Source organism: Lepisosteus oculatus, chromosome 9 (assembly GCF_040954835.1).
Source record: "Lepisosteus oculatus isolate fLepOcu1 chromosome 9, fLepOcu1.hap2, whole genome shotgun sequence".
Taxonomy (NCBI): Eukaryota; Metazoa; Chordata; class Actinopteri; order Semionotiformes; family Lepisosteidae; genus Lepisosteus; species Lepisosteus oculatus.
Genome location: NC_090704.1, coordinates 19,438,306 through 19,463,306, shown reverse-complemented (window position 1 = coordinate 19,463,306; position 25,001 = coordinate 19,438,306). Strand labels below are relative to the sequence as shown.

Here is a 25,001-nt window from a genome sequence, read left to right as displayed (position 1 = left end):
TCTCTGTTGTCCTCTCTTCCACTAGCCTCTGCAGACCAAGCATATCGGAAAAGGATGACCATTTGTGTGGCTTTCAGAAAAAATGTAAAGAAAAACTTGATTGTATGCAGTCATTTGAAAAAGTGCTCAGGTTCTTCACTATGGTGTCCCATAGTCTAAAATTTAGGTCTGCCATAGCAAAGGGGGTAAATGCACTGAACAAAGGGGGTAAATGTACTGAACATATTTTAGTTTTTGCCTTTTATCCAGTTATTTCTGACATTTAACATCTCTAATCCATAAAAAAGTTCAGTTTGAACAGTATGGTTTCGATTAAAAATATGTATTTTAAAAAATGTTTATTTGTAATTTGACAGACCGGAACATCAATGGAAGTGTGATAATACTTCTACAAGGCACTGCAGCATCCATCCATCTACTTTCTTACTGCTTTATTCAGTACAGGGTTGAGGGGGAGTCTATCCAGGCAAGCAATGGACACAAGGCTGAAAACACCCTGGATAGGATGCCAGCCGATCACAGGGCAGAAGCACAGGAAAAAACAGTGACATGCGCACTATCACACCTAGGGCCAATTTTAGTAATAGACAATGAACCTACAGTACCAACATGTCTTTGGACTGTGGAAGAAACACAGGGAGAACATAATATAAGTGTAAGCAATTAATTAACTAACATACAAACTCCACACAGATAGCACCCCAGGAATTGATCACAGGGCCTGTGAGGCAGAAATTCTAATCCCAGCATCACCATGCTGCCCTAAATCTGCTGATAATTCACAGAAATCATCAGGAAAAAGACAAAATCTGTTTGGTAGCAGGCACTCTGATATTTTATTGACCATGCATAACAAGGAAATTCTTTAACCTGATTAAACCTGAAAGTAACAGGCCACTGTGCAGCTATTAGGTTTTAAGGCCATTGTTGGATGTGATACAAGCTATACAAGTGTGTCATATGCTTTGCACTAGGTTGCAGATGCTGTCTTGATAGGAGTCTGTCATATTTCTCTCATAAAGCCTAGAAAAGCATATGCCTGGTCACCGGTCTCTAAGCCCTACATGCCACACATCATCCAAGCTGTACCCACACACGTTCAGGGGCTCAATGGTGATTAAAGCACAGGAACCCAGAGGACTTTTTTTGCTCTTTTTCTCCTGGTCTCCTGGCTGTTAATATACACAAACTTACTAATCCTCGGGAGTGTCCTATTACACATAGAGCCCATCCTATTTACTCTTTTCCTCAAAAGGAATCTCACTCCCACTGGATTCCTTATTTCCATCTAAACCTGGTGAATAATTAGTCTCATTTACACTGAAATAAGTGTTTTTCAACAAGTTCCTACATCATGTAACCAGCCCATGTTTATATGCAGCCATATCACCCTGCAACTCACAACTGGCAACCCACTTAAGCTAAGCAGGTGTGAGCCTGGTCAGTACCTGGATGAGAGACCTCCGGGGAAAAACTAAGGTAGCTGCTGGAAGAGGTGTTAGTGGGGCCAGCAGGGGGTGCTCACGCTGCGGTCCATGTGGGTCCTAATGCCCCAGTATAATGACGGGGACGCTATACTGTAAAACAGGTGCCGTCCTTCGGATGAGACGTAAAACTGAGGTCCTGACTCTCTGTGGTCATTAAAAATCCCATCGAAAAGAGTAGGGGTGTAACCCCGGCGTCCTGGCCAAATTTCCCATTGGCCCTTACCAACCATGGCCTCCTAATAATCCCCCTCTATGAATTGGCTACATCACTCTGCTCTCCTCCCCACTGATAGCTGATGTGTGGTGAGCGTTCTGGCGCACTATGGCTGCCGTCGCATCATCCAGGTGGCAGTCTAGAACGTCATTGTTTTCTTGCCTTTGGAAAAATCCAGTGTGAGCTCAATGCAGTGGGAAGTGATAGATGAATATTGTCTGTAGCAATGTGATCTTCTTTTAACCGATTGTTCTGTTTCCAAATTGATGATTAGTGATTAGGGGCTCTGGATTCATAACAGGAATGCTGAGAGTTCAAAGGTTCTTAGGTGGGATACAGCTATTTTTTTAGTTTTTAACCAAGGCATTTCATTTGGTTTCTTTTAGAACCAAGCAAATAAATTAATAAGAATACAGGTTTAGTGAATAATGAGCCCAAGTTCATCTCTATGCAGTCACACAAGGACTGGCTTTTGAAGACTGTAAGACTATAGTGTGAATTTGCCAAGGTGTCCCAGAAATCCTGCGAACAAAGGCCAGTGAGAGGAGGAAGCTCTAGAGGTATACATCTGGGAAACGAAAGCGTGTTTCCTAGCAGAGGGCCAAGCTTAAATGGAGAGCAGTTCATTCAATTTGCACATCACTGATGATATGCTGATTTCATTTAAATAAAAACAAATTAAAGTGAGACATGAAAGCTGTTTATCTTTGATAACACTAATTGAATAGCGGGAGGGGGGGATCTGGTATGTGTGTAGGAATCATTTTAGCATTATTTTGCTCAGACGTTTTCTCCTGGTTCCTCTCCAGGGCAGTTCCAACTGTTGCCTTTACTGTTTTTTAGCATCTATTTGATCTTTATATAATATTTGTTTGTAGACTCACAGAGGTTTATTGCATTAAGCTGAAGGTGAAAGAGAAATTTTTTTTCCATTTTACTGACTTCACAAGCACCGTGTATTCACAAAAATACAGTAGTGTTAAACAGCCTGACCCCACATACTGGATCTCTGAGTAACCTGATACAGCAGCAGCAATTGGTTTTATTATTTGTAAAAAGATTTTTTTTAAATCTTTTGTTTCTCCAATCATTTAGGTGAAAAGTTAAAAATACATTTCAATTCTGCTCAGGGCAACAATGTAAGAATTTTTAAAATTCAAGCAAGGTCTGTTATTCTATGTTATTAAAATAATTATGTCTTGATATTCAGGTAGTAGTGGAATATTCCTGGCAAATGACAGCCCAGAATGTTCACAGGCTCAGAACATGATAATCTCTCCCTTGGCTGATGCACATAGAATTATTTTAAGAAAAGAATTAAAAATGATTAACATTAGAACATTTATTTTTTCAAATTGATTATCCTGAATGGGTCAGTCCTTCACCTCAATCTGGGTTCCCTGGCCTTTGTGCTGAATGAGCTGCATGGTTTGAACCTGACAGCATCAGTCACTTCCAATGTATAGAACACATCAGCCCGGTCTTCCCTGAGCTTCCCTGTCACAGTCTGAGAAGGCTCATGTCTGGTAAACTCCTTGTATTTCATCTGCATTCAGTTCAGGGGCTATTCAGGGGTAATTCCTTTGGTCTCTCTCCAGTCCTTTTCATAAGGAGGTAACTAAAACAGGACACAGCTTTCTAAACAGGCTCATGCTATGAAGCCTTCACGTTGCCTTTTGTTGAGTAAGGTTAAATACTGTAGCTCTTTCTGTAAATTAGGTTGTATTGTTTTGCTTTTTCTGTTGCTTTGCCCTTGTTGAGTTGGATGAGGACATCTTTCCATCTTCGCCTGTGTGCAGGTGGTCAGAAATGAGGTGGTTGTTCCATTAAAGTAAAGTAATTGTTCTGTTTTGACAGATGTCTGCTGGCAGGCACTACAGACTGCATAGATGTACCTAGCACAATCCATAATTGCTGTTAGATACTAGCAGCTGTCACCCTGTATCCTGGACACAAAGTGTTTCTTGAGATATAATCATTGCTCCCCCATCCACACCTCCCCAGCCAAAAATGAAATACACAAGTCTGTAATGGGACAGCTTAAATTAAATAACTGCAAAAAAGAAAAAAACTACAATTAATTAAATAAGAAACAGGGGAAACAGATGCCTTTTTACTAGGTCTAGTATGAATTTCAATGCCAAAACAAAAGCTTAGCATGAAACCAAGGCTTTTATGTCTCTGGGGATGGAGCTCTTCAGAGTGACATTTTGTTTTTCCCATGATTCATCATTGAAACCACATCAACACACAACAGAAGAGAGAGCCATAGGGAATGGCTGCACAATTAGATTTTTATTGTATTCCATTGGAATGGGGAAGGTGAGGGCAGAGATCAGGCCACATCACATAGACTCGTCGCCAGCTTGTATTTTCTGCTGAAGTTCCAGTAATCTAAATTTAATGTGGGAAGTGCAAAGGACATGCTTGAAAAACATTTGGGTTTTGATGCCAACCTTGGTCCTGACTGTTATAGCTGTTAGAATTTCAGAAATCCAGAGGTTACAGCTCTGGATGCAGCTGCTGTGTGAACCCACTTCCTGTCACATTGCACACATAATCACACCCTACCTGTAGTGGGTGCTCCACCCCTGCATCACCACTAAGACATCGCTGCACCACTATTTGGGACCACTCAATTTGGGACCACTATTGCAGGAAATCAGCAAACAGGATATGACAGGTTATGTCACAGTGGAAAACAGATAATCATTTTCCAAATTAACTTTGAAAGCACAACGTCAGGCTGTTGCCTTTTGAATGCGAGGAGAGGTGTCACAAAAATGACCGGTTAACTTCCTGTCGGCAGGAAAGGGCAGCTTGTCTGAAAATTATTATTATGCCCTTTAAAATTATTTATCATTTTAAAGTGGGAAAATTAAAAGCAGTACATAACTGCTGTGGTTTATGATGTGAAAGTAATGCTGTTTATTTTTAAGTTTGAATTCCTTGACTTCTTTTTGTCATAGCTTTATTTCTGATGATGTCAATATTTTCCTCATCCCTTATCATTAAGACCAGGTAAAGGTTTGTATCAGTAGCCAGTGCTGCTTGCGAATGAGAACGAGTTTCTGCTCGTGTGTCGTGGGCTGAAACTGGTCTTATGATGGGCCGGCATCAGTGCTTATCAGCTACAGCAGATGGCTGCATATCTAATTCCTCCATTTAACTAGAAATGTTTAACCTCCTGGAATTTAAAATATTGGAATTTCAATACATATCATCTATGAATATTTATTTTCAAAGTGTGGTAGACTGTGACTCCGTAGCCTATGTCACAATTTAATTAACTAGATTTTTTTCTGAATACTTTACTTGCTTACCAGATTTCCAACTCAGAATGAGGGTTGTAAAAAATAGTTCACCAGACAATTTTTATTGGGCTTCTTAAATGAGTGAAAGCATTACTAGCCACAGTTTGACTGATTGAAGAGCAAGAGGAAGGCCAATGTTTGGGACATGGTTAGGATGCAGGACATGATTTTCACTTTGTTCTGCTCTCCTTTGGCTCAGACAGAAAGATGACATTTATGACATGCCTGGTTTATGATGTGAGGAATTTGCTGCTGATGTGCCCAGATTTCCCATTTGATTTATTATATCAATTAAAAAAACACTAAATAGTATTTTCTCTTTTTTCCTCCCATACATTTTGGGGGAAGTAGAAAAGTTGCCTCTGCAACGATTCACCTAAGATTTTCCAATAAGTGCTTGAATCAGCATAATTGAAGTGGTTTCAGTGAACTACAGTAGGCCTCCGTGCTACAGAGTCCTGCCCCTGCCATTGTCCTGGGTCAATTGCCTGCCTTTCTCTGCTGTTTAACTCCTGAGTGTGTGACTGGGGCATGTCTGTAAATGGGCTGTGCTCTGTCCTGTTCCATCTATAAAAAGACTGGAGCAAACTCTCATGGTGCCTCAATTACCCATCTTGGTGTCTTGCTCCATCCCTGTAAGATGCAAAAAGAAAAGTGACATTCCATGTAAGTTTCCTGTGGAGCAGAAAGGATCAAGGCCAAGAAAAGAAGAAACGGATTCAAATGTGGGAGGGGTGTGTGCTCTAACAAAGAACTTTTTCCCCCATTATTGAACCCCCTATTCAGGACTTCACATATTTCAGCCTGTGCCTTGGTGACCAGAGAGAAGCCAGGCTTTTCACATCCAGTGGCTTTCAAGAGGATAGGCTTCTCTGCTGGGGCTCTTTTTCCCTTCTCTTCCGCCAAGAGAAGAGAGAGTGTTGTTTCAGGGCTGCAGTGTTCTGGGAGCTGTCAGCATGACTGATACACTAACAGGACTGTCCCTCCGAGGAGGAGCCAGGCTGGGTCAGCCTGTAAGAAAAAATTAGAACATTTCTGTGTGAAAGTAAACTGGACTCAACTCCTAAATGTTGAGTCATGCATTTCAAGGCATTTGTTTTTCTCATTGATCACATGCATAGATTATTAAGGTAAGATAACTCACACAATCAATAATTTGAAAGTTCACTAACTTTCCAGGATTTCAGTTGCTGTGGGTCAGTTCTAAAGAAAATCAGTTCCTCTGTGTGTGGTATCCATTTGAGTCCAGGACATCTGCTCACTATTCTATGAACCTGTTCCAGGGCAGCGGTGTCCCTTTTCTGTAACCTGTTGACAATGTCCTAAATGAGGTCCTACTTCCTTGTTATTAGATTTAGACTCGGGGCCCTCTGCTCCATAGTCCTGTCTTCTGGCGACTCTTTTTGCCTCCCGCCTGTATCATCCAGGTGCAGTGAATAGTTCCTCATTCCTTGGCAGGCGGAGTATCACCCCTTCCAGCGGCCACAGGAGCTGGTGGACTACTGTCAGCAGCAGGGCATTGTGTTCGAGGGCTACTGTCCTCTGGCCAAAGGAGATGCTCTCACACATCCCACCATCATCCAGCTGGCAAACAAGCATGGCCGCACCCCCTCCCAGATCTGCATCCGCTGGAGCATACAGGTCAGAGGAGGCTGAGGTCAAAGCACACTACAGCCTGCTGGGACTCAAACCTGCTTTCTTGAACTTGAACTTTATTGCCATATGTAACTGGTACATGTACTCGTACAATGGAATTCTTACTTACAGAAAGTCTCTCGGTTGTTAAAACAAGTGTAAAAACACAAAGTGCAGACAGTGCATCAAGACAATATACAAACAAACAGTAGACAATGTACAAGTAAACAAGAAAACAGTTTGAATGCCCCCTGAAGTTGTTTGTACCCAAAAAGCCTCGGGGCTTGACCAAAAGAACTTGTCAGCAAAAAAAAAACAGTTTGTGTACCATGAATATAAAAATAACGTATTGCTGATTTTTCTTCCCATTTAGAGTACTTCCTAATGGCTAGAGTCCATCTTCATAGCACTTTGGAAGTTTTGATTACTGTAGTGTTCAGTAAAGGCAGAAACACAGCAACAATATAAAGCACCCACACATTTGCAAGGCTTTTGGTCATCTTCAGGTCTCATTAGGTTGCTTTACTTTCTTGCAACCTTCTTGTTTTGTATTTCTGTTTGTTGTGTTGTACTTAAAACACAACAACGAGAGGGAATGGGGGAACAAGAGAGAGAGTAAGAGAGCATCTGTGAGGGAACTTTTGTGCAACTTATTTTTTGAACGCATGCCAGTTCCCTGTGTGAACCTCTCAACCTTTTAGTCAGATAGAAATATCGATACTGCTCCTTGAGGAATGAAAACGCTGAGGGCCATATAGAGTGTGTGGTGATCTGAAGCATTTCAACTTGTGACATTGACCGAGAATGCAATGGGCAAAGCAGCTTGTTCTTTTCCAGCTTAACAGCCTATGAATTCCTGCATTAATATTTTCTCCTTTCTTCCGTTTGCATCTCCGCCCCCCCCCCAGTTTTTTTTTTCTGTAGAGCTACATTCTGAGAGTAATTGTAAAAGTTAAAGAAAACGGTATTTAGCAAGAAACAGTACAAAGCCACTGCCTTCCAGTTACTTAGCATGATAAAATCTGTTCCCATCGTACTCTGGTACTCTAAGTACTTGTAAAAATGAAAAAGAATTATTTCAGTTCTAATCCTGACTATATTGTCTCTTGCTAGTTTTACATCTTTGGCTTTCACAATTAAACAAATCAGAAGCCCATTTTTCTCTGGGCTGTTTTACTGTCTTGTCATACTGTCCTGAAAAAGTTGACTTAGTACTGTAACAAGTTTTTCAAGTGTTACAGTACTTAGTACTGTAAGTGCTAAGACTTTTAGGACTAAAATTATTAAGTCATTCATAACACTATGTGTGAATAACTTAATTCAATAACTGCAGCAGCCACTTCCCACATTAAAAGAAGCTTCTACAAAGTGTGTTAGGTTATAGGAAGTGTTTTACAATGTCTGACAAGATGTAAAATGTATTCTAAAAGGAAACCATTAAGTCCATTTGGCAGTTAGAACTGAAGATTTCATGTAGCTGTTTATCGAAAGACAACAATGTAAATTTAGCATATCCAGTGGTACCAGTTGTAAGACCCTGATTAATGTTTTCAGGGATGAAACCATATTAATTTTTAATATCACAAAGTGGATAGTTTCCATTTACTCAAATTAGGAAGATATTTTCTTTATAACAAACCAATAGCAAATACACACTCTACTGTGAGGAGTTCCTCCTTCTTTGAAACTACTAATAAACAACTTTCTGAGCAAGACCTATTGCAAATTCCCCAATGGCATCAGTAAAGCTCTCTTTTCCTTTCTGTGAGGCTATAATAAACCTAAACCCCTTTTCTGCTCATGGACTGTATGCTGATTACTGTGGGGCAGTGTCTGTGAGTTCTCAAAGCGAGTTTTCCCTATTTGTTTTGTCATTCTTTCCTCACGTTCTTTTTTCAGAATGGAGTGGTCACAATTCCCAAGTCAACCAAAGAGAAAAGGATCTTGGAGAACTGTCAAGTAAGCTATGTCAGTTTGTGGTAAGATATATAACCAGAATTATGCTGTCAGTACTGGGTCGCACAGTGACATGTTGGTAAGCCTTGCTGCCTCACAGCACACACAACAAAGTTTGATTCTCTAACAGGTACTTTGTGTGAGGAGTTTGCATGGTCGCCTCAAGTACCTATGGATTTTCTCCAGGTGATCCAGCTTCTTCCTACCTTCTGAAAACACACCAGCTGGGTTAATCGGTGTTCCTGTGCGTATGTGTGTGTACACCCCATGTGATGGACTACATGTGGTCCGGCCTTTTGTCCCACCCTACCAGTGGGGTTCTCGGCCGCCATGAGACTTGCCAGAAACAAGCAGCTTGCAATAATAGATGGATAACAGTGTACATGGTACAATCTAGCTACAGTCGGAACGACGAAGCCCTAGGAACCCTCAGGTCCTCATGCTCAGTTTCCATATAATATCAGTTTACAGTATAGGGGGGAAATATTGTAGTGTTCTTCTGGACTGGCCTCTCACTGCAGACTTGACAGTGGTCTTGTGCTTACCTCAGTCATAACTCTCCTTCATTTACTTAAAAAATATATTTTAAATGCTATTAAAATCCTGGAGTGATTCTGTGTTCTCCCCAATTGCACAAATGTGCTTGCTTAGTTTCGAGTGGTGATTTGAACTTGCACTGTGTCTTCAGCATGCTTCTGTATTAAACCAGTGGGCGGAAGATGCTCCTAAGGTGCTCTATGCTGCCTCTTCCCTCTGGAAGAAATATCCCATATCTGAGGCACCGGGGCATTGCTGGTTTCAACTCAAACCAAGGCAAACTTTTATTCTTGGCAATTTTGTGCCCTTAGCATGAATTAATAGTTTTACATCAGAGTCATCCGTGAAGAGAATTAATTGAATAGAATCCACTGAATTCTCTTACAATTCCAATGTACCACCATAATAAGTATTGCAAATCATAGTATTATTGTTATCAAGTGTAGTAAAGCTCAGTGAAAGCAAAATCAAAGTCAAATCTACCAGTGCAAACTTTCCCTAAGGGAGCTACTAGAGTTCCCTTTGTCCTGAGCTGACGCTAGCTGTGCTCCATGGGAGACTCAGAATGTGCTTGTGCCGCCTCACAGGTGCTGGATTTCAGCCTTCAGGACAGTGACCTGAGAATTCTAAACGCATTACATGATGGGAGGCATATGAGCTGGGATCCCTCATACGTTGTGTAATGTAGGTCTATATCTTCATTACTTTTTGTTTATCTTTATTTGGTATTTCAAAAGCAAAAAGCCTGAAATCATTGTAGTGTTCATCATCACCTATCCACCTATTTTGAAATCTAGACAATTGTTTTTTTACTCAATATGCATGTTTTATAAGTCCGGATAGATGAGGATATGTCAGTGGGAACATGAAGTCCATGAGGAGAAGCTGGGGACATCATCTGCTGAAGCTTGTAATAATTCCACATAATAAGATAATAAGAACCACAGTTTCATCTAATGAGTTTGCCTAATTTTAAAAACATTGTTCAGAATATGTTTGTTTAAATATTCAGCATACTCCATCCATGCAATATCAGAAAGCCACTTACAGTATTCCTGGTTGGGACTGTGGCTATCTAGAAGCAGAGAGTCCATTGTAGGACACACATACAGAAACACCTTACAGACAGCTAGGAGTTACTAGCCCGTATACAGTATATGTGACCTGTTTGCTATTATAATGCAGAATATACCATGAATTCCTGTTATCTGTGCAGACATGCAAAAAAGCAACATGCAAGTAGTTTCCATCACGTTTTAAATGATTGATTTAGTTTTTGCATTTACACTTTGCTTATCCAGTGTTTTTACAATGGTTTTCTATCCAACAAAAAATAAACAAATGCTCTTTTTTTTGTCATTTGTGCTGATTTAGAGACCCTTCTCAAGTCTTGAATAAATGTATTTGGGGATTTACTGTTTGAAGTGATTTGTTTTAGCACAAATGTTTTCTGGTACACAAATAATCAGCTATCTTTACTTGCTGAAATTTCTATCATTTTCAGTATGAAATAGTTTTCCAGTTATTAGTTTTCTATCCTTTCATCATGTTAACGCCACCATAAATGGTGAGTACATGTTGTGTGAAGTGCTGAACCAATAATAGAAGGCCAAGAGAAACATTGCCTGAGATACCTCTATTCTGAGCAATTGTATGAAGGTTGGGGATGTACTGTAGCATAGACTAAACATAGTTTGAGAAATGGCTGAACATATGCCTGGCCCGACACAGCAGACATGTGAGCAGAAGTACAAACATCTGCAAACGTAGACCTTATTTGATGTGTATTTGAGAATTAGTTAAAACATGAAAATAGAGAAATTTCTCACATAGTGCAATGTAAAAACTCACATTTTCCTGAAATGAACAGAACGCCCATGTTTCCGTTGAAGACTTTATTCAATGCATTGAATTAAAAAAAACACATTTGCTAATAATTACTAAGAAAAGTGCTTTAATTAGTGATTTGCTTTCCTGAAATGTGAATTAGCAACAATAGTTAACTAAATCAGTTAGCAATTTAAAAGTTTAATTTAAATTAAACTGGGAAACCTGCCCCAACAACGCATTGGAGATCTAGAGGGACATCCTCTGGGCACACAAGGATAATCAGATTATATCTATGAAACATGTTTTTGGACATTATAGAAAGACATGCTGTAGCAGCACAGTTCCCACCCTTCTGTCTTATCTAGTCCGTTTGCAGAAGATAAGCAAGATTGAGACCACCAAGCAAAACCAGGTTCCAGTTATAAGAGCTCATGGTGGAACAGTAGTTAGCACTCTCTTCACTCTGACCTAGAATTTCCAAACCAATGCCCCAGGATATAGATCCCATGGGACTGTTTGTACAAGTAGAGGTGTTAACACTGGTGTCCTAGCTAAATTCCACTCTGAACTCTGAAAGCTCCCCCTTAATTCAGCTGAAGTGAAGTACGTTCTCCCCGTTCAGCTGTGCTTAATAGCAGTCATGAGTCACCCAGACAGATGCTGCACGTCTGTGATGGATGATGCAGGTCCCTCTTCTATTTAGTTTGAGATTAGCTCACGCAGGTCGTTTGCGGTGCGGTATGAAATTAGAATAGCAGATCACAGAGGAACCCATCTTGGTCTGCACTCCACCTTATCTGGACCCAGCAGCTCTGTGTGAAATCAAGCAGCAATACAGTGCTGTTTGGACACAGAGTTGTAGAGCCGCCTTTACTGGCATTATAGTTATTTCCTTTTCTTAAAGTTTAAGTGTTATTACAGGCCTTATATGACCCAAAATTGTGAACATCTATGTCACATGTAATGGGTTTACCAGTAGAAAATGACCACTGCAGATTCAATCACCATTAGACCAACTGATGGTCTTTATAAATTATTATGAATAATGATAACTGTAATAATGCTGCCAACCTGTGTGGCTCCCATATACACACACTACACTGTGCAGGAAGAAGGTGGGATACACCCTGGACAGGACACCAGTCCATTGCAGGGTGCACTCAGACCAGGCCAGTTTCCAGCAGCCAGTTAATTAACCTACTAGGTACATATTTGTACTGTGGGTGGCAAATGAAGTACCCAGAGGAAATGCATGTAAATACAGGAAAATACAAACTCCACCCCAGGAATTGAACCCAGGGCCCCTATACTGCAAGGCAGCAATGCTAAGCACTGCACCACTGTGTCACCCGTGTAGCACTCATAATCAAGAAAATATATTTACGTTCTAGAGCCAGAACTCTGGTAGCTGGTGAGCTGGTTATGTAACAGCTTCACCACACGGTACTGAACATCCACTTTTCATCAAGCTGAGTCTTGAGATATGGTTGCCTTCTGTCTACTGGGGGAAAAAAAGGTTAAAGTGCTGTTGTTGTTCTCCAGAACTGTCTGAACACTGTCTGGAGAGACGTGGAGATTCCCAACAGGATGTCTTCACTTCACTCTGCTATCTCTCAGGAATTCCTGTATCCAAAGATCTGGAATTTCTTTTGGAGGGGGTGAGGGGTTATTTCCTAGTTGGACTCTGTAAACCAGAAAAGTCAGGGTTATTGTCATTTTCTCAGAAAATGTAATTACAATTTTTGTATTTCAACTCCTCTTTTGACTGTTGTCTTGTGACCTAATGATTGATGAAACATTTTATTAGAAAAAAGAAAGAACTAAAAAGGTCCACTTTATTAATTAAAATAAAAAATGTCCAATCTTCTGAATTTTTACTGCAAAGTTGTTTTGTTCATTTGTAATTTTTTCTTTCATTGCATGAACTTTCTCAGCATGGACTTAATAATGCATTTCTTTATTGCTTTCCATGGCACATCTACTGTTTATAATTCCAGGCTGTGCTGGATTTCTTCTGTTTTAGTATTAATCTCTTTCACACTGTTTCAATCATACCAGTCCTCATTTGTCCTTGAAACATTTGTTCCCAGACTGGCTCTCAGTTTGTCTTGACTTCTGATCACATCTGTTTCGAATTTTACTGTGTCTTTAGCCATTTCTGGGCCTGGGCTTTGAACTTCTCAATAGTTTCTCAACTCCAAACTTCGTCTGCAAATCGATTCGCCAGGTGACATGAGTGCCCTCCACCTGTTCTCTGCCTGATCTGTCTCATGCTCTTCTTGTAGGACTTGCACAATTGGAACATTTACATTTACATGATTCTATATTTAATTAAAATCATTTTTGTTTTCCTAATGTATATCCCAGTCTACATTCCAGCTGAGTGAGCACAATGATCCCAGAAGAATTACAGGAGCACATATACTGTGTAGATGGCTGTGTTCTAATCTGTGAATCGAAAGAAGGTTCAGCAGAGCTTGCATTTTGAAGGGAGGAAGGACACAGTTCCCATGGAGCATACCTTGTTCTACTAGTACCAAGCTTCTCCAGCAGCTGCTTGTCATATTAGTTCCCCCTCCTTAAGGGTGCTCCAGCCCTTTCACTAAAGACTTTATTCTTTGCACCTGCTCCCTATTCCCAGCCCACCTTAAAAGCCAGGCGCTGACGCTCTTCCGGGCTCTGCAGCTGATATCATGCGAGTCCGGCACCTGGAAGCGCCTGGCCCCGTTAAGGTTTTAACCCCTGTTCCTGTTCCTTGTCCCCGTCCGCCGGTTCCGACCCGGCCTTCGTGGTTTTTATTCCTTGTTCTGATGGATCTCCTGGTTTTGGACTTACTCGTGTGTTCTTGGATATTTCCTAAGAACTTCTCTTTCGGATTGTTCGCCTCGGCCACACCTTCCCCGTGCACCAGCGCACCTTGGACACGCCCCCCTGTCTTCAGCCCTGTTTTCCTGCATGACGTTTCCCTAGTGTTTCCCCACTCCGTCGGACTGTGTCGTCCGCATAGGGTCTGGAAAGAACTGTTCGTTACACTGCTCTGTAACCGACTGATGAATTCTCCAAGCGATTCTGCCAAGTCCCACTCCAAGAATTTACGTTTCCATCAGGATGATGAAACTCAGCGGTATTCAGGTTGTGATCCTAATTCTGCACATGGGTCTGAACAAGCAGTGTTCAGGATGTGGGTTTCCTTCTTGTCCATGAGCAGAGGCTGTTACAGACAGAGGTACTCACCACATCCCCACAGCAGCACTGACTGTAAAGGCCTATAGGTCTCTTTGTGTGGGAAAGTGTTTTATCTTCACATGAAAATGCCTCCTTTTTCTGAAGCATTTTTTTGCCTCTTCCTCGCTTTTTGTGATTTTAATTTATCCTGAGTGCCACCTGTCTGTGTTTCTGGCCTGTGGTCAGGATTTTCATATAGTACCCGGTGAACATTTATTCACACCATCTGACCCTCCAGTTACTCTATCTCAGCTTCTCCTTAATTGGACCTTAGTAATTTGTACTCTCACTTTTGACTTGTTTGGCAATTGAAAGATACCCTGTATTTACAGTAACTACAGCTCTTAAAAATGCACAGCACTGCCAAAATATCCTGAGAGTCTAATACAGTGCACAGACAGGTGAGATGGAAAAAGGACCCTGTGCCCCACAGGGACAGGAGATCCGACAATGCTTTATTGTTCAAACCCTAAAACTGCTTTACTGCAACTGCTTCATTATCTAGTGCTATCTAGTATTATTTCCTACTGGGGTTTTAGGCGAGAATGATGAGAGTATATTGTATACTATACTGGAAGGCTGAAACATGCTCCATGCTAGACAGCAATTTGAGCAGTGTATTAATCACACTTTTGCCCTCTTTTCCAGAATTTTCTGAATTGTCACATTCTGTGCATGTTAGCATCCAGGTCACCTTCTTCGAACAATGAATTCTAACACTTAATATAAATATACTGTATTTTAATAACATGTTTCAATACCATGTGAGCCCTGGATTGTCTGGAATAACCTGAGGTATTTAGATTATTCCAGTTGATGTATCATAGGATTCCTGAGATCTGATTTCAGCAGCATACTTGTGATGTTTGTTGCAGGCACCTGCAACTCTTTGTGTAAATAAATGCTTCCTGTTTTCCTAATTTCAGGCTCAAAGCACCTGTTTCGAGCTTCTACTTTATGAAAATGTCAATGTATTCCATAAGTCCACCAGTTCTGTACGTTATAGCAATGCAGAAATCCAGAAAAAACAAATGGATGGGAGACAACCACAGTCTTGTAGATGTTATAATTTTATATTTTATTTTATATGCAAGTGCTGTGTGCTGTACTGCATTAGTGATGTGGAAAAGGATGAACAGAGAGGGAATGAGGCACTGTGTTAAATAATCTCACCATAGAGGTGTAACCTGTGTGGTTTGTGGTCCAGTGAGAGCACGTGGTGAGTGAGACTGAGTTCCCTATCACAGATCCTCTGTTACCAGAGAGCAAGCAGCTGGACCTAAGCCTGAGAACCTCAGCGATCACAGCTGGTTCACAGCTGGGCAGGTCCTGGGGAAGTGTGGACTTGCACTGAAGCCTTAGGAGAGCAACTGTCTAAAACAGGAACAGCGTTTCAGAGTTCAGAGTTCTAATTACAGAAACAGTTAAGAAAAAAGGCACTTTTTGCTTCTTTTTTAATGCTTCCTGACTTGAAATACACATTGCATTTGTTTATTTAATAAGAGAACTTATATATTTTAAAATTATAAAAGGTCAAGTGTCTTATGAGAAAATTATATTGATAAAGACCATTCATCAGTTTCAATGGATTTATATTCCCAGTCCTCAGACAGATATTGATGGCAAAACTAGAAATAAAACATTGATACCTGAACTATGAAGTTACTGTTCATAGTTAAAGTAAAAATACATTACATTTTAGATAATCTTACCAATATATAAATGTTATGGACCATTTGTCTGTGCCAGCTTTTGGTTAAGCATGGAAAGTCAAGTTTTTTTCTGTAATAAAGTCACATATGAGAAGAGACTTATTGTTCATGGAGCGGTTGTTTAATAGTGCTGATCTGGCCAATCTCGGGGATCTAGGGGGAAGCGGAGTGGGTTCCAAGTGCGGCAGTGAGAGTAGATTTTTTTAGGTCGGCGCTGGTATAAGCCTACTTACCTTCAAAGAAGAAACTCTTTGCCCTCTATATGCATGTTTATTTTCAGAAAACAAAATCTGCTGTTAAGGATCTAAGGAGCTTTCTACATCATATCATCTAATTTCTATTTTTTTCCTGTCTCATTTCTTGCTGTTGGGGGCTGAGGAAACAAAGAGAAAGGAAACAGCTGTCTGCATTGCTGGATTTGTAGATCCAGGCAGGCAGACACTAGGAGCCAAGTGAAAGAGACCACTGACACACCCTATTGTGTGTGGAGGGGAAATGCAGAGGCAGTCTGCCATTCTCACCTTCTCCTTAGAGATTTTCATTTCTGCAAAGCCCTGCTCTGGTCTAAGGCACAAACTCAAGAGATGTATGATCACAGGGAGAATGAAGTATGGAAAATCCATGTACAATTGCTCCTTTTGTTCTTCACTGTAAATCACTATAAATTCCTTCTGTAAATCACCTCAGCAAGCTTGTAGCAGGGGAGCACTTAGCCATCAGGGTGCCTGTGAGATCTTGCTTTTACAACCAATAGGATCTGTAATCAAAATGTCTATTTTTACAAATGCATATGGTCCAGTGTGAGTTGCTTAGTGTCTACAGTGTGACTTGAACAATATTAGTCTGCATTTGAATGGAAAATAAAACTTTCAGCAATAGCAGGCTGATCCAAGACCATTTGTCCACCCATTCTTTCATTATTTTTTTACTACAAGGAAAAATTCATACAAAAAAAGCAAAATAGGGGCCTCCCAAGCAGCTCAACCAGTAATGGCTGTCGCTCGAGTGGAAGCTGAGCTCAATGATCATAGGTTCAAGCCTGGATTGTGTTGCTAGGTGACCAGGATTCCTCAGGTAGGACAACTGAGGGTCGGGTCAACTTGATGACACAATGGCCTCCGAGGTACTTATAGACATGTGGACCTGGCAATTAAGGAAACACCTCTCTTTCAATCAGTGCCAAGTCTCCAGCATGAGGCAGTGCTGCTGAGATGGTAAAAGACAATTGGCAGGAAGGTGGACGGGTGAGTGTAGTCTATCTGCACGTCCTCATTTTCCCCTGTGTGCTGTTAAGGGGCTTTCGCTGTAAGACAAGGTGTAAAAATCACACAATTGGCTATTTCAAATCAGGGGGATGTAACAAAATAACTGGTGATTTTTAATTTTAAACAAAAACATAGAATATCTTAAAGTGCAAAAAAACAATATTTGCAGTTTAACAAATATAGCTGTTTTTCATATCAGACATGTACGACTATTCAGTTGTTGTTGTTTTTTCTTGAGGATGACATATCAGTCTGATATGTCCCTTACACCAGTTGCTCAACATGAGCAAAAATACGTAATTTTTTTAAAATTTTGTAAGCTGTTCCCTGTGGCTCATAAATGAGTTTTACATGTTTATACTGCTAAATGAAACACAGATACAGAATCTGGTTTGTATACTGAGTATATGAGGAGGAATGGATAAATTTAAGAGTGCTCTTCTCACTGTAATCTGTGTAATTTTATACTACATCTAAAGGGTTGTAAAAGCTGGTGGTATGTGCTCTGAAGCTCTTTTGAAATGGAGGGCCAGGTCTTTTATGTGTTTTAGCTGGTCTGGCTAACTTGCTGTAACAGGGAGAGCTGACCCTAGCCACAGCCATGCCTGACAGAGACCACAGAAGTTCTGGAGACTCAGTAAATAACAGTGTGCTCTCTGCAGTCTGACAGCACTCTGCACAGCCCCAATTTCTGTGGTCAGCCTGTCAGCTGTCTTCACTTCATTCCAATACTTTATACAGCAGAACCCAGTAACAGAAATCATCCCATGATCATGAACCACTTAAAAGGCCTCCTCTCTCTCAAAAAGTTATTTTCCCAAAAACTCCTTCTTTTATTTGCTGCCACACAATTAAATGGGAAGTGGAGCATTTGTTAAGACACTAAAAATAAGATAAAGAAATATTACACTTGTCCGTGTCTTGGCTATAGGCTTGGCCTTGTGCTCTCCAGATTCTAGTACTGCTGATTATCTAACACACTGACAGTCATTTTATTTTCTATCAATTTCTTGAGCAAAGTATATCAGTGACATTCTGCCAGTGTCCCTAGAAAATACTTTTTAAATAAACCTGAAACTTTTTTCTGAAGGTAATCAGTATAAATTTATTTAGCTGCAGTCCTTTGATATTCACATTAAACTCTAGTGTTTTGGATATCACTGGCAGTTAATAATTTCTCCAAACTCCTGTTTCCCCTCTGGCCAGGTATTTGGGTTCTCACTCCCAGAAGAAGATATGAATTTGATCAGCGGGCTGGATGTTAACAGGAAGATGGTTCATCTCAGCTGCCCATTTTGGAAAGGATAAAGCTGCTACACAGGGGAACCTGGACATCCTCAGTTCTCGTGAGGTGACCAAAAAAAAGAAAGGAGTATTTTGTGGAGGATACCAGATGTGTATATTAATGGTTTTTTTATGGACATGGCTGACTTGTTTTGCCATTTGAGTGATGAGGTGCCCAAGGAACTGGAATAATGGAAGTCACCCATTTCCCTCGCACTGGAAAGCACAACATATTGAACTCTTCCCCCCCCGGGGCATCAACTGGGTAAATAAGCGCTAGACCTTGAGATACCGCAGCACGCTTGTGATTAATGAGCAGATGAGGGTGGACGGTTTGGAGGAGCTCCATTGTGTGTATACGTGTTCTTTGTTGTGGGGGTTCAGACAGCTCACCTCAGCTTTTGTGTCTGATTTCATGGATTAAGGGAACCTAGTTCTACAAATAATGTTGAAATTAAACTGAAGTTAAAACAGCAAGCTCAGGTGGTAGGGGTTAAAGGTTTGGGTGGAGCATCTGAAACTGCTGGTTAAGAAGGCCTCTGCCATCTTGGAATGGCAGTGCTTGGCTACAGCCTTGTCCTGCTTTGCAGGGTTTGCGGTCTGGGGTCCACAGCCCCAGCAGACCTCTCGTGCTCCTGTCTCTCACATCTTCATCAGTGCCCCTGAATGGGCACTGTCACAGACATGAAGACGCCCTCAAACTGTTCCGTTACCATTTCCTTTGCCAGCCGCTAATTTGTAAATTGAAACTGAAATGGCACCCAAATGTCCAGCTTTCCAGCGAGCCCTAATCACTCTATTACAGGCAGAACGAGGAACAAGCTTAATGCACTTCAGAAACGGCAGCCCTCCTGCCTCTCAGTTGAACTTTGGCCCCACAGCATGTTTTCCCTCTTTATTTTATTAGTTCAAAAGAATATTAGTTAATCATTTGCCAATCTGTATAGTCTAACAAAATACGTTTTGCACTTACATCTCTGGATAAACTTGTTTCAGATGCAAGTCTTGGTTTCCTGCTTGGTCCATTCATGCTGAAGTGCTTTTCCATGTATTATGCTGCCATTAAATTTTACTTAAAAGGCAATTCTGGGTTGTGTTTTAATTTGTACTTTTTTAATGCAGTGTTTCGTAGATCAAATCGCAAATTATGAGCATGCAGCTAAGAGTCCATTAATTTGAAATAAAATAATATGATGAAGAGTGAGAGATGTGTTTAAAGAATGAAAAAACAAATGCATAACAAATTTACTTTGGTACAGTGTCATAACGGCTTCTGTGTTCATAGGGGCTACTACAAATTAAATATATTATTACACAGTAGTTTTTATAATTGATAACATTTTTAGAAAGTGGCTGGGTGTATATCGCGTACCTCCAGTTACTCATTCTATGTACCTCGTTTTCTTCGCTTGCTTTATAACCAATAATGTTTCCTTGTCATTATGAGCAGTGGGTCAGCACGCACCTTAGAGTCAAACCATTACAGTCAAATCAAGTCTACTTCTAGTTGGATTTATTATTCTGACCACTGTTTCATCTGACATTTTGTACATTTTTAAAACTAAACAACATAACATCGAATAAAAATATAAAATAAATATTGTCACCTACACTGCGAATCTCGGACATTAGCCGGAGTTCTACACGGTGTGGTGAAGTCTCGGGCCCCTGTACTCTCAACTGGAGGAAGGCGGAGCTTCAATCAACTGGATTTAACTTCTTAGAGTTTGCACAGTAACGCCTCCAGTCGAGGGAACAGTCTCTTGGTGCGTGGCCATGTAATAATGTCCTGAATCGGAATATACCGTTACTCGAGGGATACATATGACCAAGACACAAGGGCACATACCTGCAAGGTAAGTACACGAATAAAATTGGTACATTAGAGACATTGAATTGCATAATTTTCGAAGAAAACGAGTTTAGCACGAATAACAGATGCTTTTTGGAGCAACTGGTGTACTTCAAACGCAGTTCGGAACTTATGAAATTGTTAAATTTATTTGTCGAAAGGGTGATTTAGGAATGTTTTGGGGTTTTTTTACGCATTTCCTTTCGCAGTATCAGTTTGAACCAGCACTTTGAAATTTCTCTAAAGTGCAATAAATTGCGTTTCACTGGGAACTGGTGGGATTTATTAGACAGAGAAGGCTCTCTCTTCGTTTTACCAGATGCGGTATCATATTAATTTTAAAGTTTAAATTTTTGCGCGTATAAAAAATATTTAACTAACTTCGTGCAGGATCACTGCTGAGAAATTCCTGCAACTAGTGGTGTTGCTTAATTCCGTTTGTAAATTCATGATTAAATTCATGATGTCTTTTATAGTCGCATAAAACTCACTCTATCAGAATCACTTCTTCATATTAAGCATCTTTATCTGTTTTGGGAAATCTCGCTGCCCCCTTGACAAGTGTCAGTGTAGAGCCGGGGTGAGCTCAGCGCGTCGCATGAACCTGTAAACCAATGCGCTGCTATTAAGTTCATAAAAAATAAATGTCGCAGTATAAAGTTATCAGTTTGTATGGTAAGCATATATTTATTTGTGAAAGAACATTTTTAAACTTTGATATTATCGTGAAGTTCTCAAACAGCGGTTAAAATGTTTTAATCCCCTCTCCTGCCAGCACCAGTTCTTCGATGGGAAGTTTTTTCCCTATATCTTTTAAATAAAATAATAACTAATAACTAATGAAATTAAACATTTAAACATCCATTTTTATTTTTCAATGTATAGTGTTGAAGAATATGAATTTGTAGTTTTCAGTTAACGGCAAAATAGTATGATGAACATGAACTAAACGAGAAGTTATCTATCAAGGGAGGTATCTGAAACATATAGGCTGCTGTTTAGATTTGAATATAAGCCATTACTTTTTCTAATTAGAATTGTTGTAAGATTTAACTAAAAGCTTTACATATGTTGCATGTCTATTGCTGGGGAAAATACTTTTAAATTATTAGTGGACCTTTTCATAATAAAATGAAAACAAAAATTAAGTATGTGACACAAACCCATGAGGGAACATCTATGAAAGTTTTTGTCTTATCATCCATGTAATGTCGATGCTTGTCTCTTGCAGCGTCTAAACGATGGGTGCCGTGTCTGTGTGGTGCACATTCTTCTACCAGAAAGAGTTTCTTCTCAGCTGAGAGCAGCACCGCCCGGACACACGAACAAAAAAAAACGGGTTTGGCTCCTCCTATGGACTGAGTTGTGCATTGCACCGTGAATGACTCACTCCTCCAACAATGGAACTGACCACTGCCGGCAACAGCAGGAATGCCTACGGGTCCATGTATTCTAATTTAATAGAGAGGCACTACAATTTCACTGGGAAATTTCGGAAGGTGGAACAAGACTCGGGACTCAAAGCCGACTCTGTGGTCTTTATTATCGTGTGCTGCTTCATTATTCTGGAAAACATTTTGGTTCTGCTCACAATATGGAGGACGAAAAAATTCCACAAGCCCATGTATTACTTCATTGGCAATTTGGCCTTGTCGGACCTGCTGGCAGGAGTGGTGTACACCTGCAACATCCTGCTGTCTGGAGCTAACACCTACAAACTGAGCTCCACACAGTGGTTCTTCCGCGAGGGCAGCATGTTCGTGGCCCTGGCTGCTTCAGTGTTCAGTTTGCTGGCCATCGCCATTGAGAGGCATCTCACCATGCTGAAAATGAAACTGCACAATGGGAGCAACACCTGCCGGGTGTTTCTGCTCATCAGCACCTGCTGGGTCATCTCGGCCATCCTGGGGGGGCTGCCCATCATGGGCTGGAACTGCATTGAAAGTATGAACAGCTGCTCTACAGTGCTTCCCCTCTACCACAAGACCTACATCCTGTTCTGCACCACGGTCTTCAGCGTCATCCTCATGGCCATTGTCATCCTCTACGCTCGGATTTACTCCCTGGTGCGGACGCGCAGCCGCAAGCTCGTGTTCCGGAAGTACCCAAACAGTAGGGGGAGCAAGAGCTCGGAGAAGTCCTTGGCGCTGCTCAAGACGGTCATCATCGTGCTTAGCTGCTTCATCGCTTGCTGGGCCCCCCTCTTCATTCTCCTACTGCTGGATGTGGCCTGTAAGATCCAGAAGTGCGCTATCTTGTACAAGGCGGAGTGGTTCCTGGCACTGGCCGTGCTCAATTCGGCCATGAACCCCCTCATCTACACCCTCACCAGCAACGAGATGCGCCGCGCCTTCCTCAAGATGCTCCCTTGCGAGGTCAGTGGGGGGCCGGCCAGCAGCAAGCTCAGGCAGTCCATCATGGGTGGCCGCAGCAAGTCGGACAACTCCTCCCACCCCAACAAGGAGGAGGCCGAGTACTGCCCCGAGACTGCTGTGTCCTCCGGGAATGTAAACTCCTCCTCCTAGGAGCTCCGTCCTTATTGGCTAACTGGGGAATGTACGCTCCGCACATCAGTCTTCACACTAGAGGCGTGAGAGCAATCAGCCACAGAGGGCGAAACTGGAATTACAATCCTGTACGTCATACTTGAACTGAGGAACCTGTTTCACAGGACCAAGGTCTGCCAGGGCCAAACGTTTCCTGACATTAGTTTTGACAGGGAAGCACTTATGTCTCCTTTAAGTATTGGATTAATCAGTATTAATTCACCCTTATCATTTCTCCTTAAGTTAAAAGAGTTTAAAACCAAGAATGTTTTCCTTTGTTCAAAAACACATGGAGCAGCACTTGTTGTACAAGAGTTCTTAAGGCAGCAACATTTAGCAATGTCAGTATTTCCTAAAATGTGTTTTTGCAGTGTGATTTTAGTTTTATTATGGGTATTATTATTAATATTAATAAATATATTTACACTATACAAGAATTCAAGGGATTCCATTTGTTTAGCATTTTCATACAGTTCTAGCTCCATGACAATGTCCTACTCTTATCACCGAGAATGTATTTTGTACTGAAACCTGTTATTATTTATCCTTCCTTTGGGATAAATGTTTATTGTTGTAGCAATAATTGCAATGTTAATTTATCGTTATTCCACTTTAAGCACTACTGTCAGAGCATCTCTTTAATAATGACTGAAAGTGCTAGAATTTCCCTTGCGGTTCATGCTGATTGGTTTGAAACCCATGTTTTGTACATTATTAAGCCTTCATCTTACCTGTAACATATCTTCTCAGACATGTGCCACATCGTTGCAGCTTAACTTGCCAAAACGAGTAGTTCTGTTCTGTGTCTGACGTCTTATTTGCACACAATATTGTTTTGTTATTTAGATGTTAATAAAACTTCAAAACAACAACATGAGGTGACGTTGTTTTACTTTTGACGTATCCCTATAATCTGTCTTGGGCATCTTAGGCAAACTACAGTATCTGGGTTTTAACCCAACTGTGATACAGTCCTTTACTCGCCTAGCTTAATGTCTTGGAAAAGATTGATCTGAGCTGCACTGGCTGTGGTTTAGTGCTGAGCTGCTGCTTAATTGCTAAATCGCAACAAGGTCTTTGGTTCACTTTTAGCTTTACTGCTACAGGAGTCGTTTTAAACCTATATTGTAAGCAATTTGATTTCCTAGTGCCCCTTCACTGTCACTTTTGTAAGATGAAGAAGTGTTCAATAACATCAGAAGAGGTGTCTGTGATTTTAAATTCTGCTTATTATTAATATATATATATTTGCAATATACAAAAATTCAAAGGATTTTCACACAGTGCTAGCTGTTAAGTAAGCAGAGTTCAGTAATATTTATTCCTTGTTATTAATCCTTGTCCAATTTTCTGCATGATAACCAATAGCACTTCATGGCTGGACACCTCTTAATCAGTGAGAGCATGTTGTAATTAAAAATACTTTCCTGTAGGATATATATTTAATTTCTGTAGTGCGAACAAATACTGGTATTGTTTTATTCATATCTCTTCACATTTATCTGCCGCTCCTGAAGTTCTTTTTCTGCCATCCCAGCTAATTCTCAAATCATGTAGTTAATGTTAATGTAGAAGAATGAAATAATAATAATGGACAATGTACCTGTTCATGTAGTCTCAATACTATTGGCCTAATACATGTCTGGGAGCTCAAGTAACAAGCTGGTGAGGATGGTTTGTAATTAGGCTGGAGTAGGCTGCAGAGACATGGGAGAGACAATTAACATAGAAACATAGTTCAGTTTTTATGTTTCCTTCACCTTGTCCACTAGGTTTCTATTTAATTTCAGCACATTTGTTTAGAAAATGCCAGCACATGTAGTGGTTCCCAATTATGTAAATCTTTTGTCTTTAAAGCTCAAACACTGGCCTTACAATCGTTCCCTCTCTGCACAGAAGCAGCCTCCATGAAGCAGAATATAACAAATCTTTGATGGCCTGCAACACAGGGAAAAATGCTGCAAAGTAGCTGTCAGTAATGTAGTTCAGCAACTTTGAAGATAAAATTATATACCACATGGATAAACACAGCACTTAAACTTACATTATCATGAACTTAATTGGTTAACACTTTTATCCAAAGCAACGCAGCAGTGCCCCCTCTGAAATTTTAACCCACAACTTCACAGTTATGAGCATGAGTG

General features: G+C 40.6%; 2 protein-coding genes across 6 annotated transcripts in view; both read left to right on the top strand.

Moving 5' to 3' along the window:
* The window catches only part of LOC102682881 (uncharacterized oxidoreductase ZK1290.5), an 83,306-nt gene extending 63,763 nt beyond the window's left edge, over window positions 1-19,543 (top strand). For 2 of the 5 annotated variants that reach the window (XR_011190394.1, XM_015339291.2), the window contains 4 exons: window positions 6,474-6,656; window positions 8,550-8,609; window positions 9,731-9,827; window positions 18,382-18,472. Coding sequence is in view for 4 of the 5 variants with exons in the window: in XM_015339291.2 (XP_015194777.2) it covers window positions 6,474-6,656; window positions 8,550-8,609; window positions 9,731-9,826 (339 nt within the window). In the remaining variant the exon portion in view is untranslated. Of the gene's footprint in view, window positions 1-6,473; window positions 6,657-8,549; window positions 8,610-9,730; window positions 9,828-9,986; window positions 16,711-18,381 lie in introns of those variants that run through there. The other 3 variants (XM_069194262.1, XM_015339290.2, XM_069194261.1) reach the window with 2 other exon arrangements.
* A 643-nt stretch (window positions 19,544-20,186) lies between these two features.
* Window positions 20,187-23,729, top strand: s1pr1 (sphingosine-1-phosphate receptor 1). The gene is made up of 2 exons (XM_006643085.3): window positions 20,187-20,315; window positions 21,543-23,729. The coding sequence occupies exon 2, from the start codon at window positions 21,712-21,714 to the stop codon at window positions 22,834-22,836; it is 1,125 nt and encodes a 374-aa protein (XP_006643148.1). The 5' UTR covers window positions 20,187-20,315; window positions 21,543-21,711; the 3' UTR covers window positions 22,837-23,729.
* Window positions 23,730-25,001: the final 1,272 nt, after the last annotated feature.

Bases quoted from the DNA above. Each gene is read 5' to 3' on its own strand.
- s1pr1 (XM_006643085.3), top strand. From the start codon at position 21,712: ATGGAACTGACCACTGCCGGCAACAGCAGGAATGCCTACGGGTCCATG.